We start from the raw sequence: 25,303 nt of genomic DNA, 5'->3' as shown, positions 1-25,303 counted from the left end.
TCTTTCACATGTATTATACTTTTTGTGGCACTTCCATACACAGCCGAATATTTTGTGGACTTCTCTATATACAAATTATTTTATGGATGTTCCTCCGGTTCTACTATATTGTTAAACTTATATATATTATATATTTGACCTTTAAATAAAAGTCGTATTAAATACTTTCTGCCACATATATAAGGTGCACAAAAGAAGACTAAAATGACTTCGTAAAGAATACTGAAAGGATTTCTTATAATACATCAAAAGGTATTTCTATATCAGATCAAAAGGTCCACACCAGAAGATCTTCAGATCGTAATTTTACAGAATACCATAGGAGACCAAAGGGACCTCTTATAAAATTCTATTAGGGCTTATTAAAAAAAAGCAGAAGGTCAGATCGTAATTTAAAAGAATACCATAGGATACCAAATGGACCTCTTATAGAATTCTATTAGGGCTTATTAAAAATAGCTGAAGAGCAAAAATACTAAACAGTATTCTATAAGAAGACTAAAATGATCAATAAATCCTATTATATAAGATCAAGTGGTATTTTTATTGGGCCCGAAGGTTTTTTTTTATGAGCTGCTAAAAGATTTTCTTATAATTCAATAGAATACCTGAAGTTGCTCTAGACCAGACCAAAGGTTCCTCTAAAAGGTATTTTATAGGCAACATGTAATTTTTTGTATATGGAATATCTTCATTGAGTCTTCTTTATAACGAAAATCTTCCATGGACTTGGATCGCCGGATCTTACTCATTTATAAGCCATTTTCTGAACGGTGTTCTGTGGAACCTAATTATATACAAGACCTTCAGGGAACTCTTTTTATGGTTGATCTTCTGTGGGTTCTCTAAAGAAAGCACATTGTCTGAAGAAAAATAAAATGTCATGTGGCCCTTATTCATATGAAGTTAAAAATTCTCTGATATTCATATATAGAATTCCCCATATCATCACATATATGGTACCCAGTTAATTAGCATTCCATGTCTTATGGTTTTCGATGTTAAATATATTCTCAGTGCCTCTCATATTGAGAACATCGTTCTGACCTCAACAAGAATGGAAACGTGTTTTTTACATTTTATATAAAATATGATTCTGTTTCCCTAAGTACCTGTTAGGTCGATCCAATATAGTGTTTTTAAACCTAACTCTCCCATATTTTTTCCAATACAGCTTGGAGTAAACGGGTATGCCTTCATTGTCACCAACAATGGCTATATATTGTTCCATCCAGATTTTCGTCCAATTGTAAGTATAAGCAAGTAAATAGCCCTATTAAATAGCTATCTAAAAATATATATATATATTTTTGTTCTAAAAATAGTTTCAAGGTTATATACTAAAACCGGCCTATAATAGTGTCGATATGATTGAAGTTGAATTATTGGATGATGATCGACCTCCCAGAGATTTTAATCCAGTGCTACTGACGGTAAGAAAAACAAAAACACAAAATGTTATATATCGTATATATAAATTTATTATCAAATTTTATGGTAATTGCAGATACGTGATTCGATTATAAATCAATCAACCGGTAGCAAATGGATGTTGGTTAAAAATCATTTCGATGAAATGGTAAATAACGTTATTTCATTTTTTTGTTAAAAATATTTCATTATTAATTCTATTTCGCATTACAGAAAAGGGTGGCTCGGGTTAAGCGCCAATATTATTGGACAGCTATTAAAAATACACCCTTCACCTTGGTGATAACATATCCCGAGCTATACGGTGTTAATCGTCTTCAGATCCGCACCGAAGATGAAATACATCGTATGAACATTAAGGGCAGTAACACGCTGAGCTTTTTCAATGGCAAACGTTGGAAAATCCATCCCAAATGGTAGGATATGGGTTTTTTCTATAAAAAATAATAGAAAAAAAATGAGATATTATAATATTTTGTTGTTGTTTTTTTTTCTAGGCTATATTGCAAACACAGCAACATGACATTCGATTCACCCGAAGAAGAACTTTTATGGTTTTTGGGTAAAATGTCACAGCCAGGATGGAAATGGCCATCAAGCCGCAGTTCACTGCCTCCCGAGCATACAGCAGCCATGTTTTGTAAGTATTACTTTTTTATTTAGAAATAATTATAAATAAATTTAAAATATTTTTAAGAGATGTCAAAAAAAAAAAATCTATGAAAATTCTCTACAAATTGTAGTGGAAGATCTACCCCTCTTCTTTGAGAATGTCAAAATGAAGATTTTCTTTAAACAAACAAATCTGATCGTAGAAAATAAAAGGACTTTCCGTAGAAAAAAGAATATTTTTTAATTGAAGACTAAATATACTCCGTAAAGAAGACTGAAAGGATTTCCTATAGTAGACCAGTTTAGACCGGAATACCCTCATGTAGGAACAGGATTTTTAATGCCATCAGATGGTAATTTTACAGAGAATCAAAAGGAATTTTCATAGCAGACCAAATGGTCCTCCTATAGAATTCCAAGAAAGACCAAGATATCTTACGGAAAAGCAAAGCCTCTTCTACAAAACAAAATAGAAGACGCAAATGATCAATAGGTATTGTTATATGAGACCGTATTGTTTTCTCTGTCCCACCAGAAGGTCTATCTATAAGCGGCCAAAAGAATTTCTTATGATCGGTCTGATGGTATTCTAATAGAAGGCCAGATGTTTCTCTTATAGAAGACCAGAAGGCCAGCTTATAAAAAACCTCTAGGTCTGCTATATTAGATAGGTAGGTTTTCCTTCAGAATATCAGAAGGTTTTTCGGATAGAAGAAATATTTTTATAGAAGACCAGAAAATCTTCCGATTGAAGATCATAAGGTCTGACTAAAGAATAAGGTTTTCTAATAGAGTAACAGAAGTTCTTCAAATATTGAACTAGAAGGTTTTTCAATAGTAAACCAGCAGGAGTTCTAAAATAAGATCAAAATGTCTTCTTACAGAAGAAAAGAGAGTCTGCTTATAGAAGATCAGACCAGAAGTGCTCAGAACGATAGACCATAAGATCTACTTCTGGTATAAGGTCTAGTAGACCAGAAGGTTTTCTTGAAGCAGCCCAGCTGTAGTTCTACAATAAAAAAGACTAAAATTGACATTAGGTCGGCTTGTATAAAATCGGAAGGTATTCTTATGGAAGACCAAAAGGTTGTTTTTATGGAAGATTAAAAAAATTCAGACTAGATGGCCTACTTATATACCACCAAAAGGGTTTCCTATAAGCGGTCATAAAAAATTCGTATAACCCTTAAAAAGGTATTCCAATAGAAGACCAGAAGTTGCTCTAGACCAGAACATAATTTCTTCTAGAAGACCAGAAGGTCAGCTAATAAAATACGTGTAGGTCTTACTATATTCTATAGGTAGGACTTCCATCAAAAGACCTGAAGATTTTCCCATAAAAGAACTTATTTTAATAGAATACCAATGTATATTTTATAAAAGGCCCAGAAGACCCTCCGATGTAAGACCAGAAGGTCTTATTATAGAACACCAAAAGGACTAGAAGCTTTTTTATAGAAACCTGGTGGTATTCAAAAATAAAATCAAAAGGTCTTCCTTCAGAAGGCCAAAATGTTTTTTCGCATAGAATACATGTTTTATAGAAGACCTGGGAAAGTTTTATAAGAGAAGAAACCCCGATTGAAGACCAGAAGACCAAAAGAATTTCTAATAAAAGAACAAATATTGGAAGATTTTCCTATAGGTTTTAAGGTCATAATATAAGTGGCCTGAATAAATTCTTACAATCGGTCAGAATGCATTTCAATAGAAGACCAGATGTTCCTCTAGACCAGAATTTCTTCTAGACGACCAGAAAGCCAGCTTATAGAATACGTGTAGGTCTTACTATATTAGAAAACCTGAAGGTTTTCCCATAAAAGGCATTTTTTAATAGAACATCAATGGGAGTTTTATAAGAATCCCAGAAGATCTTCCGATTAAAGACCAGAAGGTCTTGACTAGAAGGATGACCTATAGTCGACGTGATAGAATTGTAAAAGGAAACCAAAAGGTCTTTTTACAAAAGACAAGAAGGCCTTCCCATAAAAGACTGGACCGGAAGGTCTTTCTATTGTAGACCAGAAGGCCTTCAACCAGCTGGAGTTGTAAAAGAAAACCAGAAGTTTTTCTTATTGAAGCCAAGAATCGGATGTCCTTAGAAGACCGGAAGGTATATCTATAGAAGAGTTCAAAAGGTCTTTCTAGATGGAGAGGATTTTCTATATAAAATTAAAAAATCTTCTTTTCGAAGTTTAGCTGGAGTTTTATAAGAAGGCATTCCTATTGAATACCATAAGATCTACATATATAACGCCAGAAGTTCATCTTCCAGGAAATCACTTGTTGTTCTACAAACAAACCAGATAGTCTTCCTATAAAAGGAGAAGAAGAACTTCTAATGGGCGTATTTAATTTGGAGATTTTTTATACATAGAAAACAGCCTAGGGGGATGTGTGATTTACTTCTGTAAATATATAACAATCCAGAGTTATTTTTCAAGGATCATCGCATAGGACTACTATATAACACCTCTATTACAATTCATATTTTCTTGCAAAAATTTTAAATTCCGTTTAAAATTTCAGAATGCCTCAAATATGTAGGCGAAGTCTATTTGTTTATCTATTGTTGGACATTGTTGCAGAGAATTTCATAGATTTTTTTTGGAAAAAGTCGCTGCAATTTTTTTTTTTTTTGAAAAATATCTTACAAAAAGTTCTAGTTTTATATCGTCATATTCTGTATATTCTTCATCGATAGTTATCATAACCAGATTTCTACAATAACAATTTTCTATGACTTTTAAATAAAAAAAAAAAAAACAAAACATTTACACCTGTACAAACATAACACACATCATTTTACACTGTGTAACAAATTGTGGTTACGTTAAGAATTCATACTATTGCCGTCGATATAAATGATGGCCGATATTGAAATTATATCCTTTCAAGGTTCGTTTTTAGATTTCCAAATTTGGAGATAAAACAAATCACGTAAAAAATGTAGAGGTTAACAACAAAAACAAATTTTAGAAGTTATCATTAAAAAAAGTTACATAGTGTAACCTATAGACTTTTCTAAACATCAAATGCATTCATAAAACAACACACACATCTATTTCAAATGATAAACGTATTCTGTCTTAAGGGGGGAGGGGAGACGTGTTTTTTTTCGAAAATTTAATATACCTAAAAAAATCCGTCGTCATCCCTCCATTAATGTGTTTTCATATTAGTTATTACCTAACTTAAAATCATTATGTTATCATTCATTAAACAAATAAACTACATCTACAACAACAACAAAACCGACCTGCAAATCCACAGCTAACACATCAACTGGACGCATTCCACCACTCGAAAATTACTATTGTGAGTAATAATAAAGTCATTTGTCTTAGTTGTCAAATTCGGAAATGAAATCATTTTTCTGCATATTTATATTTCATAATCGATTTCGTGTTTACTGCACCTGTAATAAAAAATAAAAAAAATCACAATACGAGCAATATTAATAATAGAAATATTAATAAAAGCAACAACAACATTTTGTTCACAATGCAATTACATAAATATGTATTATATACAATACAATAGACATAAAATATATTTATTTATATTTAATCATTTAATTATTTTGTTTCTTTTTTTTATTAATTAATATAATAATTGCACATCCAATATTGTCACAATACAATAATACTAACAGTACCATCCAAGGTCCCAATACTTTTTTTATTCGACACTGACCCCTTTCAATTTTGAATCAATACCCATAAATCAATGCACAAATCCAATGGATAGTTTTAAATATTTCAGTTAATAATGATATGTGTGTTGGGAAATTATCAAAGGATATGGAAGCGACCCTTGAGAACCACAAAAGTATCAGAACCAAGGGAAATCCCATGTATAAAATAAATATATTAAGGACTTTTGTTAACGGAAAACTCATGAAAGGATTTTTAACCAGTAAGGAAAGTAGTAAAGTAGGCCGGGGCCGACTTTATGATACCCTTCACCACTATGGGTATATTCAACAGGACTAATGGATGAAATAAAATATGTGATATTTATCTAAATGTGAAACGACCTAAATCTATCCACAAACATGTCATTCGTTCGTTACAATGGGACAAAAGTATGTAAATCGACTTCAAACAAATATAAATAGTTCATCGATTGGTCTATGTCAGTACTTCTAGAAAACTCAACTACGTAATACTATGCTCAATTTTGTACGTTGTAAAAAAATTGATGTCAACCTGACTAACATGAGGAGTTTGATGCCCAACATACTTAAAATATGAAGCGATTTCAATGAAACTTGTCACAGGTTAGGTTATACTAATAATATAATAAAATTCGGTACGTTATGCCAAATTTCGTGCAAATTGAAGGATATATAGGGACTTTGGTGCACCATTTACATGAAATCGGACGAAACTATATATGTGAGCTATATCTAAATCTGAACCGATTTTCTCGAAACTTGGCAGACATCACTCTAGGCTCAATTCAGTACGTTGTGCCAAATTTCGTGCAAATCGAAATATATATAGGGACTTTATTGCACCATTTACATGAAATCGGACGAAACTATATATGGGAGCTATATCTAAATTTGGACCGATTTTCTCGAAACTTGGCAGACATCACTCTAGGCTCACTTCAGTATGTTAAGCCAAATTTCGTGCAAATCGAAGGATATATAGGGGCTCTGGTACACAATTTATCTTAAATCGGACGAAGATATATATGGGAGCTATATCTAAATCCGGATCGATTTTCACGAAACTTGGCAGACATCACTCTAGGCTCAATTCAGTACGTTAAGCCAAATTTCGTGCAAATCGAAGGATATATAGGGACTCTGGTACACCATTTACATGATATCGGACGAAACTATATATGGGAGCTATATCTAAACCCGGGCCGATTTTCACGAAACTTGGCAGACATCACTCTAGGCTCAATTCAGTACGTTATGCCAAATTTGGTGCAAATCGAAAGATATATAGGGATTTTGGTGCACAATTTACCTTAAATCGAGCGAAAATATATATATGGGAGCTATATCTAAATCTGAACCGATTTTTCCCAATTTCAATAGGGTTTGTCCTTGGATCAAATAAGTGACATGTGGCAAATTTCATCCAAATCGGATATATATATATATATATATATATGTACTTTGTTTACAATTTAACACCAACAGACGGACAGACGGACAGACGGACGGACATGCATAAATCGACTCAGAAAGTGATTTTATGCATATTCTTAAAAGGAGCTATGGGTCTATCTCGTTTCCTTTTGCCTGTTACAAACATATGCACAAAGACATAATACCCTGTACCACAGTGTGGTGAAGGATATAAAAATTGCAAAAATTTGATGGATGTGCGAAATTATTTTTTTGCGTTCATGAAGGCTTCTTCGGCAGTACATCTTTAAATTAACATTTGCGCAGCTAACAGGATCATAGAGATAATTTCGACAGATAGAATTATTTATATATAAAGTACAATGTCTTTCGTCATCTATAGAATTTCAAAGGTGATTTGCATAGGTAGAAGACCTCATAGAGATTTCTCTGGAAAATCTTTCAGAAGTTCTCCACAAGCCACAAGGGGACAATTTAACCATAGACGATCAACGTCTTGCCATTTTTGTAAATAAAGGATGATATGGAGTTAAATAAATTTATAGAGAGGCATGCTTACTACTTCTGTAGAAATTATACATGTCCCTACACTTGAAATGTTCTTCTATAGAAGAACATAAACTATTCAAATATTGGACTATACCTGTTTCAAATTTTATTCAAAACATTTCAATTGCAATTCGAGAATTTCATTTGTAAATCGAGAACTCAATTTGCAATTCATAACATTTCACTTGTAATACCAAATTGTATGATGTGAACTACAAATGGATTTCTCGAATTTGATTTGATATATTTTAAATAACATGCGAAAAAGGTGTAGAAGTTTTTCCTATAGGTGGAGTTCTAAAAGAAGATCAAAATGTCTTCCTACAGAAGATAAGAAGATTTGTTTATAGAAGATCTGACCAGAAGGTCTTCCTATAACAATAAATAATTCGAGTTATACAGAAAATCAGAAGGTCTACCTGTAGAAGACAAAAGACCTGCTTAAAAAGACGAGAAGGCTAAGCTGCAGAAGACCAGAATATGCTAATAGAACCCCTTTTAGATAACTTCTACGTACATATATAGGCTATATTTTTATACATAGAAGATCTTATAGGGGATTTATGTAGATGTGTTATATAAAATTCCTGAAAACTTTTTATTTCGAAAAACTTTCGAAAAGTCCTAAAGAAAATGGATTTTTAAATACCTCCGGGAAAACATATTAGTCCTTGTGTTTCTTCGGATTGATGAACTTATATATATATATTCATGTAATAGTCCTGCAACTGTGGTATATATAGAAGTTCTCTATAGGAAGACTTTCAACTGTAACTCACAACTGAATGCACCAAACAAAATATTTTTTTTACTCCGAAATGTCACCCTTACAACAAGCTATTGTTTGATCGACACTTTACAAGAAATCTATCAGTACAGTCATCTGCCGAAAAAATAAGGGATTTCTTTTCCCCCAAATTAACATAAACTTTTTCAGGTTCTATCAAAAGCTGAAGAACCTAGAAATAGCCTTCAACAGGGTTCTTTTTCACCAGGTTTAACACATTCAGTCGACCTTCATTAATTTAATTAATTTCAGATATATTCTTTAGATAGAAGTTCTTCCAACTGAAGTATCTTTAGATACTTCTTACCAGAGCCCGATGAATGGTACAGAAAGAGGTCAGAGTATCCTAAATGTAATCCAAAGAACTTCTAATTATAGAAACCCTTCCAGAAGAAGTACAGACAAAGTATGTTTTAAAAGTATTATGTCTTTGTGCATATGTATGTAACAGGCAGAAATAATCGAGATAGACCTATGGTTCCTTTTGAGAATATGCATAGAATCACTTTCTGAGTTGATTTATGCATGTCCGTCTGTCCGACCGTCCGTCCGTCTGTCCATGTTAAATTGTAAACAAAGTGTAGGTCGCATTTATTATCCGAATTGGATGAAATTTGGCACATGTCACTTATTTGGTCCAAGGACGAACCATATTGAAATTGGGAAAAATCGGTTCAGATTTAGATATAGCTCCCATATATATTTTCGTCCGATTTTAGGTAAATGGTTTACCAAAGTCCCTTAATATCATTCGATTTGCACGAAATTTGGTACAGTGTAATGAATTAGGTATAGAATGATGTGTGCTAAGTTTCCTGAAAATCGGTTCAGATTTACATATAGCTCCCATATATATTTTCGTCCGATTTAAGGTAGATGGTGTACCGAATCCCCTTAAAATTGTTCGATTTGCACGAAATTTGGCACAGCGTAATTATTTAGGTCTAGAATGATGTGTGCTAAATTTCGTGAAAATCGGTTCAGATTTAGATACAGCTCCCATATATATTTTCGTCCGATTTTATGTGCACCAAAGTCCCTAAATTTAGTACAGCGTAATGAATTAGGTATAGAATGATGTGTGCTAAGTTTCGTGAAAATCGGTTCAGATTTACATATAGCTCCCATATATATTTTCGTCCGATTTAAGGTAGATGGTGTACCGAATCCCCTTAAAATCTTTCGATTTGCACGAAATTTGGCACAGCGTAATTAATTAGGTCTAGAATGATGTGTGCTAAATTTCGTGAAAATCGGTTCAGATTTAGATATAGCTCCCATATATATTTTCGTCCGATTTTATGTGCACCAAAGTCCCTATACATCTTTCGATTTGAATGAAATTTTGCATAGGCTACTGAATTAAGCCCAGAATTACGTGTGTCAAGTTTCGAGGAAATCGGCGCAGATTTAGATATAGCTCCCATATATATATTCGTCCGATTTAAGGTAGATGGGGCACCAAAGTCCCTATATATTTTCACGAAATTTGGCATAGGGTACTGAATTAGGTACAGAATAATGCGTCCTAAGTTTTATGAAAATCGGTTCAGATTTAGATATAGCTCCCATATATATTTTCGTCAGATTTTATGTAAGTGGTGCACCAAAGTCCCTATATATCCGAAATTTGGCATAGCGTACTGAATTGAGTCTAGAATGATGTGTGGTAAGTTTCGGAAAAATCGATTCAAATTTCGATTTATCTCGCACATATACATATATATTCGTCTGATTTTACATAAACGGTGGACCAAACTCCCAATGTTAATTTAGTTTTATTGAAATTGGTGCAGCTTCCATATGTATTTCGAATTCTGATTAAGATTAAATTTTTAAAATCAATTTTGCTATAAATCGTTTTCCAAAAATTGGTCCCATAGTACACATACGATACTAAATCTGACGGAATAAAATTATATATATCATAGGTTGCAGAAAGACAGGAATACGTTCCTTCGGGGGAACATTGACATGTAATTGTAAGGATACATATGTACAATATAACCAAAGTGGTGAAGGGTATCATATAGTCGGCCCAGTCCAACTTTACTACTTTCTTTACTGGTTTTCATACAGACTTTAACATATAGATTACCTTCTAAATTATTTTCATATAATAAAAGGTCCATATAACGGTACCTCCCATTATTCTGTATTTTGGAAAATTTTGCACCAAATTGTCTATAATTTAATATTTTAAGTATGCATTGGGTGTCAGAGCCCATATAAAAGTCACGAACATCGCAATTGATTTTATGTATATTTAATGTCCAACACATTGTGGAGGGTATACAATTTCGGACCGGCCGAACTTAACGACGGTTTGTTTATTTGTTCCGACATTTTATTGTGATAGAAGCCCTATCAAAAAACAAATATGAAGTCTGATATAGCGAAAGACCTAACTCAAAAGTCAAGATTCTTGATTTAGTCGGTCTTGCAGCAAATGAGCAATATGAGAACATTTGTGAACTGAAGTCCGTAAAACGTTTGCTATAAATGAAATGCCTGTCTGGGGAGTTCTATAGATTAATAAGTAACTACCGAGGTCCTCTATAAAAAATGATTTTTATAGAGGACCTCATGTATAAATAGTCAGACTTTCATTTTTTACGAACATTATTCGTTTTGGGGGTAATCATTTTCTTATGTCATTGCTATTGACTAAATGTTACATATTGCTTTTTATGTGTGTGTATGTGTGTTTATTTAATCACATAATCAAAAAATCAATTAACTCATCTAAGTTATATAGAATTAGCTAATAAAATATATAGCATAATATTAACAATGGTAATAAAAATAAATGCACTGTTAGCTGAGGAATTTGCACAATATTATCTACTAAAACTCACAAAACTTCCACCCCACCGACACATAAATTACAAAATCCACCCTTTGATTTTCAAACATGCATGTCACCGATTCGTATGCATTTATTTGATTTTTTTTCGAGTATCGGCACATTCATTTTAATTTCTTTTTTTGGTATTTTAATGTAAAATACCTATTTTTTGTCGTGTAAATATTTATTGGTTTTGGGATTTTGTTTTTTAGGTGATCGGCAGCTGATGCAATCGTTGGTATTCGATGCTCGTGTTACCGAATGGTTTTCCAAAAATACCAGTTTTAATTCCAAAGATGACAAGGGGTAAGTAATTGAAATTATTTAGATATTTTTATGAGGCATGTGTGAAAAATTTTTTTTTTTACATGAAAAATGTCCTCTTCAAGAAATGAAAAAAAAAAATAGAAAAAAATTGCTCACAGAGAAATGTATTTTTCGACGATGGGTCTACAATCTGGAATTTGTAATTACATAAAATGAGATTCTGACATTATAGCCCACAAAGTAGAGGTGTATTTTTTTGTTGACAAAATATATCGTACCGTGTATAATTGTATCTTAGGTACCACCAGATTTCATTTAGGGTATCTTTATTATGCGAATATGCAATCGTTTGAAAGAAATCAACAAATTAGGTTTACATTTGTATGTAAATATGTGGCATATACCGGGTTAGATTATTTTTTTTTTAATTTTATTGAATGAAAGCAACAAATGTCGGAAATAGCATCAGATTTTAGAATAAGTGTAGATTTGTTCGAATTGGTCACCTTTGGCACGAATTATGACCGTCAAACGTCACACGCTGCCCGAATGTTGCTCTGCGGTACTTTGGTCCATTCCCGACGAAGCGCTTGTTTGAGGTGATCGACACATTGGCCTTTTTTAGTGCCAACCTTGTTTTCCAAAATACTCCAGACACTATAGTCCAATGGATTGATATCCGGACATTTTGGTGGCCATTGTGCGCTGCAAATGAACCGAGGAACCTCATTTGGTAACCATTCTTGGGTGGCGAGTGTTGAGTGTCATGGTGCTGAGTCCTGTTGGAATGTTCAAGGTCTGCGGCCAAAATGTTTGCTTGCCCAAGGCTTTAATACACCCTCCAGAATATTTTCGCGATTATTATATTATATTTTGATGGCCAACCGAAGGTGCTGACTTCTTTGGCAAGTAAACGCGATAATTTTTTTTTTTTTTTTGCTGGACAACGAATGTTTTCTCATCGGAGAAAACCAAATACGGCAGTTCGCCACTTTCGGTCAAGCGAAACAACTCTTTAGCTCTTTCTTTCTGTTGCGGTGTAAGTTCTTGCACTTTTAGTAATTTCAATGGATTTATTCCGAGCTCATTTTTCAATATTTGTCGAATGGAATATTGCGACACTAGTCATTTTTCGGGCACTGCGACGCGGGTTTCCATCAAGTCGCTTTTTTACTTTTCCACATACATATTCCAATGCGTCTTCTTATAGATGGCCAGAGTCAACCATATTAGATTCGCCAAAGTCATTGAAATCGAATGTATCAGTTGATCAGGTATGTCGAGCCATTCTATCGAATCCACTTTTACATTTCCCTTACCAGAAATAAATTCCGTGTTTCTGGCGGTAATGAAACCATCGTTATTGAATATTTTGATTTGGTTGCAATTCTGGAACTGCAAGTGGTAACAGTCGTTTTTTGCACTACTTCCCGTAATATATTTTGGTTGAAATGGCCCATACATACGTTTGATGTTGGAGTTAATTGAACTCCACAAGCTGCTTCCCAATCTATTTTCCTTGCACCATCTTTAGGAACACTAAAAAGGTTACTTCTCCAGTAACATATTTTTTCTTTCAAATGCAACACACTCTCATTTTTTTGCCTCTTTAATCACAAATCACAAAAATTACGACTTCAATATTTCAAAATTGAATTTACGTTATGTATTTATTAAGGCGAATTCTAAATTCGATCGGTCGATGCGACTACATAATACATCTACCTTGCTTGTAAACAATATAATGAGCTGTCTCTGGAATAATTTTAACAGCTGTCGGACGAGTGACTTAGAAATGACAGCAGTCTGAAGTTAGTAGCCTTTTTTCAATCTCACCATGTATGTTGCTGATTTGAAGAAATTTAGTTTAGCATTCCGTTTTTAGCAACAGCAACTAAGCACCAGCTGCTATAGAAACTCCCAAAATAAGCAAGAGGAATAATCAACAAACTCCCAATCAAGCTTGCTCCCAATCGAACAATAGTTATTTGTTTTAAACATCAATTTCGATATTTTGAAATTCCCTCTATTGAAAATATTTCAAAAAAAAAAAAAAAAGAAACAAATAAACACACATTTTCTAAAATCCAAATTACGACGTAATAAAAGACGACTGCAAATATCAGAATGGGCTCCCGCCAATTATACAATTGTGATTTTGAAATATACGGCAAAGTCCAGGGTGTATTTTTCCGTAAGCATACTCAGAAAAAGGCTAAAGAATTGGGTATCCATGGCTGGATTATGAACACACCAGAAGGAACAGTTAAAGGACAAATGGAAGGAACTCAAACGGAATTAAATGAAATGAAATTTTGGCTATCGCATAAAGGCAGTCCAAAGTCGGAGATTGAAAAGGCATTTTTTGGCGATATGAAACCAATGGAAATGTATTCACATAAATCGTTTGCAATAAATAAATAAATGTGTATGTATGCACATACATACATTAGTAAATGCATTTTGTGGATTGGGATGTACATATGCATATATATGGTTAAATTCAAGGAGCAGGATATCTGGAGTGAATTGTAGGCAAGAAAAAAGTCCATTTATGAAAACCTGAAATTATAAATATCGTAAAAAATGTGCTTTTTGGTGAAAATCTGATATTTTAGATCTTTATGAAAAACCCAGTAGGGACCGTTCTCATTATTCGCTGAATGTTCAAGCTTAATTTCGACAGAAGTTTACATATGAGCCATATTTTAAATAATTAATTTCCCTATGGATATAAAGCCTACTATGTATTTTATTTCTTGAGTTCTCAAAGCCAAGACAGACTCTAACAAGGATTATCATCAGAGTTCGCATTGTTGATTATATACTCAGCCTTATGATTAATGAGGGTATATACATTTTGATAAGGCAAAAATGTGCCTCATCGAAATATTGGTTTTAGACCACACGTTTCTTTGCAGTAAATCCGTTTCATATAATTTTGGGTCGATTTACAAATATCCGTTCGTCTGTCTTTCTGGCCCACCATTGCGCACGACATTTCTCCAAGGGAATAACCGGTTTTTGCAAACATAGTTTATGTTCGATGAAGGGGAATATCGGTCCACTCCTTCTGGTACATCCCCCAGAAAATGTTCAAATGTTTGCTGAAAATTATTTTTGTATTAACTTTGCAAAATCTATTATCTTTATTAAGACTAAAGTCCGAAGATGGGACCCATTGGTCCATTCCTTGTGATTCCTTCCCCACAAAGATCCAATATTTTGAAAATTTGTAAATTTAATTAACTTAATTTGTAAATTTAAAGCAAAAGGAATGTCGTTTTTGGACCAAGTCCGTTTCAGAAAATTTGAAGTCATTAACAAATGTACGTCCTTTCGGCCGTAAGCCTTGCTGAACTGTAAATCCAATATCAAGAGAATGATTTGATACAAACTCTGCACATACTTATATTTCTTTTAAGCTTATATCAAGATCGAAGTTGGGGAATATGTCTCACAAAATGGTAAAAATTTAGCAGGAAATGAATTTTATAATTTAATGCGAATAGAATATCCGATTTAAACCATACTTTGCACAGACTAATATTTTAAGCAATGGAACATATGGGCCCATAAATCCAATATCAAGAGAATGTATTGTCCAATTTAATTCAAATTTTATACTTAGGAAACTCCACCCCTTTTGGAACCTCCCACACAAATTGAAATAATTCAAACAGTGATTTGGCACAACTCCACAAACCAAGACCAGTAAGGAATGTAGTAAAGTCGGACAGTGCCGACTATATGATACCCTTCACCACTTTGGGTATATTCAACAGATGAATTCCAACAGATGTCGCATTTTTGAAGGACCAGTAAAATGAAATTGGATTCATAAACATGTCATTCTGCAACCGATACTAAATTTTTCATTTGGTCAGATATAGAGTTTCTTCTTACAATGGGACAAAATTATGTAAATCAATTTAAAGCAAATATAAATCGGATACCCGTTGATTATTTGGATAAATATCTGATCCTATATCTAAATCTGAACCGATTTCAACGAGACTTGCCAGAGATTAATTTATATTAACCAGAGATAAATTTATATTAACTTCATTGTACAAAATTGTGTGGCAGCTGGAAAAACTTAGGGTCTTTAGTGCACAATTTACATAAAATCGAAAGAGAAAATATATAGGAGCTATATCTAAATCTGAACCGATTTCCAGGAAACTTAGCACGCATCATTCTAGACTTAGCCCAGCACGCCATGCCAAATTTCGTGCAAATCGAAAAATATATATTGACTTTGGTGCACCATTTATATAAAAACGGAGGAATATATATATGGGAGCTATATCTAAATCTGAACCGGTTTTCACGAAACTAACAGAAATTTGGTGCAAATCGAAAGACATATATGGGGACTTGGAAGCCCCATTTACCTTAGATCGGACGAAAATATATATGCGAGCTATATATAAATCTGACATGCACGAAATTTGGCATAGGATACAGAATTAGGTCCATAATGATGTGTGTTAAGTTTCGTGAAAATCGTTTTAGATTTAGATATAGCTCCCATATATATTTTCCTCCGATTTAAGGTAAATGGGGCACTAAAGTTCCTATATATTTTTAGATTTTCTCGAAACTTAGCACACTTCGTTCTGGACTTAATTCAGTACTCTATGCCAAATTTCATGCAATTCAAAAAATATATAGGAACTTTGGTGTCCCATTTACCTTAAATCGGAGGAAAATATATATGGGAGCTATATCTAAATCTGAACTGATTTTCACGAAACTTAACACACATCATTCTGGACCTAATTCTGTACCCTATGCCAAATTTCGTGCAAAACGAAAGACATATATAGGGACTTGGAAGCCCCATTTACCTTAGATCGGACGAAAATATATATGGGAGCTAAATGTAAATCTGACCCGTTTTTCTCGAAACTTGGCACACTTCCTTCTGGACCTAATTCTGTACGCTATGCCAAATTTCGTGCATATCGAAAGATATACAGGGACTTGGAAGCCCCATTTACCTTAGATCGGACGAAAATGTATATGGGAACTATAAATAAATCTGAACCGATTTTGACGAAACCTAACACACATCATTCTGGACCTAATTCTGTACCCTATGCCAAATTTCGTGCATATCGAAAGATATAAAGGGAATTGAAAGCCCCATTTACCTTAGATCGGACGAAAATATATATGGGAGCTATATATAAATCTGACCCGATTTTCTCGAAACTTAGCAAACTTCGTTCTGGACCTAATTCAGTACTCTATGCCAAATTTCGTGCAAATCGAAAAATATGCAGGAACTTTGGTGCCCCATTCACCTTAAATCGGAGGAAAATATATATGGGAGCTATATCTAAATCTGAACCGATTTTTCCCAATTTCAATAGAGTTCCTCCTTGGGCCAAATAAGTGACCTATGTCAAATTTCATCCAATTCGGATCATAAATGCGACCTGTACTTTGTTTACAATTTAACATGGCAGACAAGCAGACGGACGAATATGCATAAATCGACTTCGAAAGTGATTCTATGCATATTCTCAAAAGGAACCATGTGCCTATCTCGTTTCCTTTTGCCTGTTACAAACATATGCACAGAGACATAATACCCTGTACCACAGTGTGGTGATGGGTATAAAAACATATAAAAGTCAGGATACGGGGGTAGTACATATGTGATAGGCTGTAGGTATATATCAGCCTGAAAAATCGACTGACAAATTTTCACATATTTCTACGAAAATAACAACATTTTAAATTAATATGGAGTAACATTTCAGATAAACGTAAAATTCAGAAACCAATCTTTGAATTCGAATAAGTTGCATCTCTGAAAAAAAAAATATTATATATTTATTTGAGATTATAATTTTTTGTGCACATTTTATTATATTACAATGCATTTCTAGCTAATATATAAAAACCATTCTCTACATTATCATGAAAATAACTCAAACAAAAACCCCTCCCTTTCTGCACCTTGCATTTTTTTTATTTATTTTTTTGTGTCATTCCTTTGTCTTTTGCCACTCTTAATGACATTATATCATTTGAAATCTATAATGCAATTTAAAAAAAAAAATATTTAACATTAAATTTAATTACAAAACATACAACAACAACAAAAACAAATGTTTTGTTTGTTGCACAAATATATTCATTTTTATTTTGGAAATGCACAGATCAAGCGCATCAAATCCCATTTCAGTTTTGATGGGTTTGTTGCCAAGGTAACAATAACAAAACAAAAAAAAAAAAAAAAAAAACAAATATTTGAAAAAAAAATAAAAAAATGATTTATAAAAAAAATCTTCAATATTAAAATCAAATGTATATTAATATATTTATTTGTTTCATTTACTATTATTTCTATTGCTTAGAAATGAGTTTAAAACACGTTTCGGTATTAATGTGGCATTTTTGGCCACACACAGCGGCCTAACGAGATGGCAGGAATTTCATTCTAATATTGCCGAAGAAGTGGGACCGGGGTAAGTTCACATATATAGATCATTTTTTAATCTCATATTCAATGAAATTTTTGTTAACAAAAATAAACATTTAGTGAGAAATTCAGTGAAACCAATAACAAGGCCATTGATGAAATTTGGTATAAACGTGCCGTCGATCAACATTTTGTGCGCGAAGAAAGTTTCGTGTATTCCGTGCCCTTTGATGCTGGTGAAACGACGGTCGATCCCATTGTCACTGCTAGTCATGCTATATTCCATACCGAGGGTGGTAAATCGGCACCCGCGGCCGTTGTTGGCTTCCAGTTCCAATATAGTGCTTTACACAAGCTGTTCCGCAACATAACGGGAAATGTAAGTATATCCTCGATAATATTACACAATAATATTAACATTTATTTGCTATCTTTTCCTACCGACCTACCTTAGGCCTGTGCTGCCGACGATAAGGCCTGCTATGTCCTAGATAATAATGGCTTTATTATCGTATCTTTGAATCGTCACGAAACGGGTCGTTTCTTTGGCGAAATAAACGGTGCCATTATGCATCGTTTAGTCGAAGAGAATGTTTATAAAAAAGTTACGGTCTATGATTATCAGGCCATATGTTTTGTACCGGATGGCGATATGAATTCATCGCCGAATATGTTAGCGGTAAATATGTTGAAGATTCGTTAGTTTTTTATTTTATTTATTTTTTTTGTTTTGGTTTTGTATTGATGAGTGTTAACACTTGATTGGGATGACATTTTCAAATATTTTTTTAAGGGGACCCCCCCATTCTCGGGGTCAAAAAATTTTTTGATTTAATTCGAATCTACACTAATTCAAGAATGTCCCTACAAAATTTCAAGTGAAAATCTCTAGAACTCTTGAAGATGTAGCCGATTTATAGTGTCAGCATCAAGTGACGGCTAAAGGGCTTCTCAAATTCTAAACGCGTTTTTTTTCTTTTGTGAATGGCGGGCACGATAACTCAAAAACTAATAATCCAATCGATTCCAAATTTTTACACGTTTCTCTGTGAGTGTATAGCTATCGTATGAACTAGGATAAAGCCAATCGTTGAAGATCTTCCTTATTTTTTAACTTGGTTTTTTTGTCAAAAATCGGCGATTTTCCAAAAATATTTTTTCAAAGGTCCGCCATTTAGTTCATTTTACAGCGAAGTCAATAAATCCAGACATGTAGTCTTTCTAACACCGTTGGAATTTTCGTATTCCGACGTTTCAGTGTGGAGTTATCATGCCCGCCATCAAAAATAAGGACTTCTCTTAAATTACAAAAAAACAACAACAAAACAATTACAAAATTTTTTTGTAAATAATTTTTCCTCTCTTTTAAATCTTCAAATATATATGTGCAAAGTTACAAACCTTAACAACCTTTGATTTACCAGTCCATTGAAATTCTTGAAAAATTAAAATCGAGAATGGGTGGGGTTCCCTTAAGTCACAATAATCTGGATGGCTGACAAAGGACAAAAGTAATATCTGACTGAATGATTCACGTTCGATGGAACCCTTGCCAGACATTTTGGCGACAAAGATAATGTCAGACTGAATGATTCACCTTCGATGGAAACCTTGCCAGGCTTTGATCTGCCACCTCAGTGCTTATAAACGATACAGAACTCCGATCATCCGTTTATTTCTGGATTCGAGAGCAACATACTCCTTGAACACAATTCACTAGACCCTATACCATAGTTGCAACACTTCTTTCTTCTCCTTATCGGACGAAATGTCAATAGTGAATACGTATCGAATTACTATTGACATTGTCACCAGTACCACTGACCAATAGCCGGACAACTACATATATTTCCCTAGAAACATTTTATATGAACATGTCGTTCGATAGTGTCATTGTCAATAGTGGGTTAATACCGGCATTGGGGGTGGTGAGTCAATAAAGTCATGAATGTAGTGAGTCACTAAAAACTTTGGATGTTCCACAAAATCGCAAATATTTTCACCACAAAGTCGTCGACTAACTGACAATTTCTCTTTTAATAAAAATGATTGACAACATGTTGACATCGTCGTAGAAAAAGTGTTGACAAAGTCCCCATATTTTTTGACAAATGTGTTTTTAGCTGCCTCTGCTTTAGCTGCCTCTGTTAGGACTTAACTCGGGAAAATCACAAATATTTTCACCACAAAGTCGTCCACCGACTGATAATTTCTCTTTTAATAAAAATGATTGACAACAGGTTGACATCGTCGCAGAAAAAGTGTTGACAAAGTCCCCATACTTGTTGACAAATGTGTTTTTAGCTGCCTCTGCTTGGTTGTTAGGACTTAACTCGGGGAGTCGACCCACTTGGTGTGTGATGATATCTCGGAAATTTCTTTCAGCTGTCCAAACATAAAAGTAATGGGACAGTTCTTTGAACCGGCGTTCAATTAATGTATTTCCTGAACTCGTTCCTATTGGCTTTCGCATGCTAATAAAAAGTACGGCGTTCAGAGGTTATGAAAGTTGCAAGCGTTGAATTGTGACTCTAAGATTTGTTGCAGTCCCAGTTGAAATTTGTTTTTGAAAATTTCTGAAATTGGTTCGACCGATCAAATGTTAACACAATTCTCAAAATAACACAAATATAATATTTTTTTAAAACTTTTTTTAACAACACTTTTCATTTATTTCTTATATATCCCCTTACTTTTTTTCTCTCCATCATTTTTTTCATCAACCAAATTGGACATCCTTGTTTTGTGACTGTGTGTGTGTTTTTTTTATTTCATATAAAATTGTTTTCTTTCCTTTATAGCCTCTAGTCCATGTATTGAGAGCCTTTAGATGGTTACTATCCACATTAGTGCTATTCTTATTAGAAATTAGTAGGGTTGCCGCCGATCTCTTCGAACATTATGTGGATGAAAATATGACAGATTATATGGTAAATGTTAAAAACAATGAATGGGTACGTCTGGTCACGCTACAGAGGACCAGACTGAAACAATGTGACATGCAACGTGACCTCTACACGTTGTACAATGCAACCGGCAATGTTGCCTACAACATGACGGCACATGGCTGCGAACGGCCATTTGTCGTCCTTCCCATACCGGCCAGCAATTTAATATTGCTGGTCATCGATAAGCTATGTCCGCGCGATGTATCGCACGTCTTGACCGTTAATCCGATGGATATAAATTATCCATTGGATGAGAATCAAACATTGGCATGTTTCAAAAAGGATCATGAATTTTCAAGAGTACGTCCGACCAGTTGCATAAATAAACATATAAATGTAAGTAAACCAAAAAAATAAACAAAAATGTCTGATGGCTGTCTTGTTAGACATAACTATGCATGCATTGAACTAACAACAAAATAAATAAAATTATAAGGGATTTTTCCATGGAAATATAACAGCAATAACAAATACTATCTATATCGTATATGAGAAGTTACATTTCATAAGGCTTCCATTGCGTTTTTATTTTACATTTTTGTTTTCATTTAATAATTATTGGTCTTTTATTTTCAAAATTTGTGGTCTTATTTTAAGAGGGTACATTATTGCTTTCATCTTCGATGCGAAGATTTTACGGAGCGAATAAAAATTATGTCTTGAAAATTCAATTATTCTTTTGCATTACTCAATGTTGCTGCATAACATTATTTAGTTTTGTTTCTTCAATAAATTGGGCATTAAATCATGGCATGTTTCTACGTTTTGGTTGTCCTCTATGTAACGGAATCAGGCAAATATTTGAGCATATATTTTTTTTGATATTAAATAAAATAAAAATATTAGATTTAGAGAAGAAAAGGGATATCTGCTAGCAGATCTTTGTTTATGCTTCGAAGTATATGTATTCTAGCTTATTTTGTCTATTTAAAAAAAAGGTGAATACAGACCAGTTGGTCTGTATAGTCTTTATATAGACCAATTGGTCTGTATAGGACATCTTATATAGACCAATTGGTCTGTATAGAGACCAAAGGTCTTTATATAGACCAATTGGTCTGTATATAGACCAAAGGTCTTTATATAGACCACTTGGTCTGTATATATAGACCAATTGGTCTATATAAAGACCAAAGGTCTTTATATAGACCAATTGGTCTATATAGGCCATAGGTATTTATATAGACCAATTGGGCTGTATAGAGACCAAACGTCATTATAAACAGACCAGCTGGGCTGTATATAGACCAAAGGTCTTTATATAGACCAATTGGTCTGTATAGAGACCAAAGGTCTTTGTATAGACCAATTGTTCTATATAGATGCCATAGGTCTTTATATAGACCAATTGGTCTAGGGGCCATAGGTATTTATATAGACCAATTGGTCTATACAGAGACCAAAGGTCTTTATATAGACCAATTGGTCTGTATAGAGACCAAAGGTATTTATATAGACCAATTGGTCTGTATAGAGACCAAAGGTCTTTATATAGACCAATTGGTCTGTATAGAGACCAAAGGTCTTTATATAGACCAATTGGTCTGTATAGAGACCAAAGGTCTTTATATAGACCAATTGGTCTGTATAGAGACCAAAGGTCTTTATATAGACCAATTGGTCTGTATAGAGACCAAAGGTCTTTATATAGACCAATTGGTCTGTATAGAGACCAAAGGTCTTTATATAGACCAATTGGTCTGTATAGAGACCAAAGGTCTTTATATAGACCAATTGGTCTGTATAGAGACCAAAGGTCTTTATATAGACCAATTGGTCTGTATAGAGACCAAAGGTCTTTATATAGACCAATTGGTCTGTATAGAGATCAAAGGTCTTTATATAGACCAATTGGTCTGTATAGAGACCAAAGGTCTTTATATAGACCAATTGGTCTGTATAGAGACCAAAGGTCTTTATATAGACCAATTGGTCTGTATAGAGACCAAAGGTCTTTATATAGACCAATTGGTCTGTATAGAGACCAAAGGTCTTTATATAGACCAATTGGTCTATATAGAGACCAAAGGTCTTTAAATAGACCAATTGGTCTGTATAGAGACCAAAGGTCTTTATATAGACCAATTGGTCTGTATAGAGACCAAAGGTCTTTATATAGACCAATTGGTCTGTATAGAGATCAGAGGTCTTTGTATATACCAAATGTCTTTATAAAGACCAATTTGTTTTTTTTTTTAAGGATTAGGTTTATTTATCTCTTGAGGATTAGGTATAGCCATCTATTTCGAACTTCTATCTTCAGGGAAAAATTATTATTTATTTTTTATTTAAATTATTCTCTATTGCTTTTGATGTCCTATTGTGTATTATTTCTGATCTGTTTTGGCAATTTAATACAAATATGCATGCATACAAAAACAATTATTTATATGCGCTATATATAAGCAATAAACATTTCAAAGTGGAATACTCCTTACACTACTTTGTCGTCGTCGTTACTGTCAGCATATACGACAGCTAAAGGTTTTTTTCATAAGTATGATCTGTCAAGTTTTCAGCTCATGTATTTACAATAACAATTAACAAGGATGGTTATGTCATAAAGTCAGAAAAATACAAATATATTATATATAAGTGGTATATTAACTAGAGGTTAATGTATAAACCATCTGACTTTTGATATAACTCAATAATAATATGTATATATTAATTTTATATTAATATATATGTATATTAATGTTAATGCTTTTGATAGAGCTGCAAGTGTAATAAAATATAAAGGTGTACATAATTTATAAAAAAAAATATATATATATATATACCCATATAAACATGCTATAAAATCGCTAATAGAAATCTCATCATAATATTGCACATTAGATTAAAATGCATTATCAGCACCAGCTTCACTAACATTTTAAGTTTATGTACATATAATTATTTTTTTATTTTCTTTATTTTTGTTTTCGTAATATAAACTGTTATATAAAAGAACTATATTTTTTATTATTATTTGTGAATAATTAATATACAAAAATGTGGCTTATACAATTTGATATAGAGTCCGCAAATAGAAGAAATTCATATTCGAATGTTTTTATCGTTCTTTTCCACTTCGTATGTTTTTAAGTATAATCGGTATATTAAAATCGGTAGAAAAAATGGTTATATTATCTGAAAATCCGGTTAAACACATTCGAAATCCGGATCTGTCTTCTACGAATAATATTTTTAATAATTCAAACGAATCCGAGAATTCTTCAAAATCTCATTGCTATACATATATATCTGCCACCACATCATGTATTATATATATATGCACAACAAATAATAATTAAGTATATATTTATTTTTATTATAAGATAATTTTGAATATTCTTCCAAACCATATTTTCTAACACTTCATTAACACGGAAGTTGTAAGTATATAAATGTTGAATGTGCGTTGCGGTAAGATTGAACTTTAATCCATGGAAAATCCTTTTACGAAAAATAAAAATAAAATTACAATTAAAAAACTAACTTCCAATTTACATTACATACATATTTATTAATATTTATATTTATCTCCATTCCTCTTACCATTACATTACAGGAAAGCAATATTGAATTATGCGGCAGTGCTTCGAGTATTTTTATAAATATTTTCCTATTTATTATAGCCTTATGTTCCAGTCGTTTTCTCTAACATAGCTTTATTAGAACATTTAATACCTAAAAACACAAAAAAAAAGGAAAAATCAATTGTTTTTGTTAACTAAACTGAATTTTTGTTAAAAAAAAAATTAGAATAATTTACCAAAAAACCTACAAACAAACTTGTGCATTGTACATTTTGTAATTTACCAAAGAAAACAACAAAACCAAAAGAACAAACAAACTATTTGTTTAAACATTATTTGGAATAATTTATAGTGTAGCTAATGGAAATTTCAAAGGACCTTAAACGTAAACAATTCTATATATACATACATATATATAAAACAAACAACTAAAAATTTAAATTAAAATAAAATAAAAAAACAAACAATTTTTGTAAATTATATAACTAAGAATCACAAATTAAAAACAAAAAACAACTCATAAAATGGATTTAGCTTAAAATTTTTAGATTTAATTAATGAAAGAAAAGAAAAAAAACAAACACAACCAAAAACAATCAATATGGAAATCATTGTCAGCTTTTATGGCATATATGTGAATTTAATTTTTTTTGTATTATTATTTATTATCGTTTTGAAAATACCGGAAGTACATACCTACAAAATTATATGGACCTATAATGATACTCACTTGAGTCTTTGATTTCGGCTACGATCTCCAAAGTACCTTGAATAGAAGCAATGAT

The 25,303-nt window shown here is 32.8% G+C and overlaps 1 protein-coding gene across 1 annotated transcript in view; it reads left to right on the top strand.

The window, feature by feature from the left end:
• LOC133330337 (voltage-dependent calcium channel subunit alpha-2/delta-3) overlaps positions 1–24,667 on the top strand; it is a 62,890-nt gene extending 38,223 nt beyond the window's left edge. Inside the window, exons 11-22 of the mRNA XM_061538800.1 lie at positions 1,175–1,249; positions 1,326–1,433; positions 1,508–1,579; positions 1,645–1,847; positions 1,929–2,071; positions 5,317–5,361; positions 11,553–11,646; positions 17,982–18,092; positions 18,167–18,425; positions 18,501–18,725; positions 20,848–21,330; positions 24,551–24,667. Of these exons, the coding sequence (XP_061394784.1) occupies positions 1,175–1,249; positions 1,326–1,433; positions 1,508–1,579; positions 1,645–1,847; positions 1,929–2,071; positions 5,317–5,361; positions 11,553–11,646; positions 17,982–18,092; positions 18,167–18,425; positions 18,501–18,725; positions 20,848–21,330; positions 24,551–24,643 (1,911 nt within the window). The 3' untranslated portion in view covers positions 24,644–24,667. The remainder of the gene's footprint in view (positions 1–1,174; positions 1,250–1,325; positions 1,434–1,507; positions 1,580–1,644; positions 1,848–1,928; positions 2,072–5,316; positions 5,362–11,552; positions 11,647–17,981; positions 18,093–18,166; positions 18,426–18,500; positions 18,726–20,847; positions 21,331–24,550) is intronic.
• The last annotated feature ends 636 nt before the right edge of the window (positions 24,668–25,303 follow it).

This window comes from Musca vetustissima, unplaced genomic scaffold, assembly GCF_032173495.1.
Source record: "Musca vetustissima isolate MV318-11 ecotype Yass unplaced genomic scaffold, APGP_CSIRO_Mvet_v1 utg15409, whole genome shotgun sequence".
In the NCBI taxonomy this organism is placed as follows: domain Eukaryota; kingdom Metazoa; phylum Arthropoda; class Insecta; order Diptera; family Muscidae; genus Musca; species Musca vetustissima.
The sequence above is the reverse complement of the archived record's forward strand: the minus strand, read 5'-3'. Positions and strand labels throughout refer to the sequence as shown.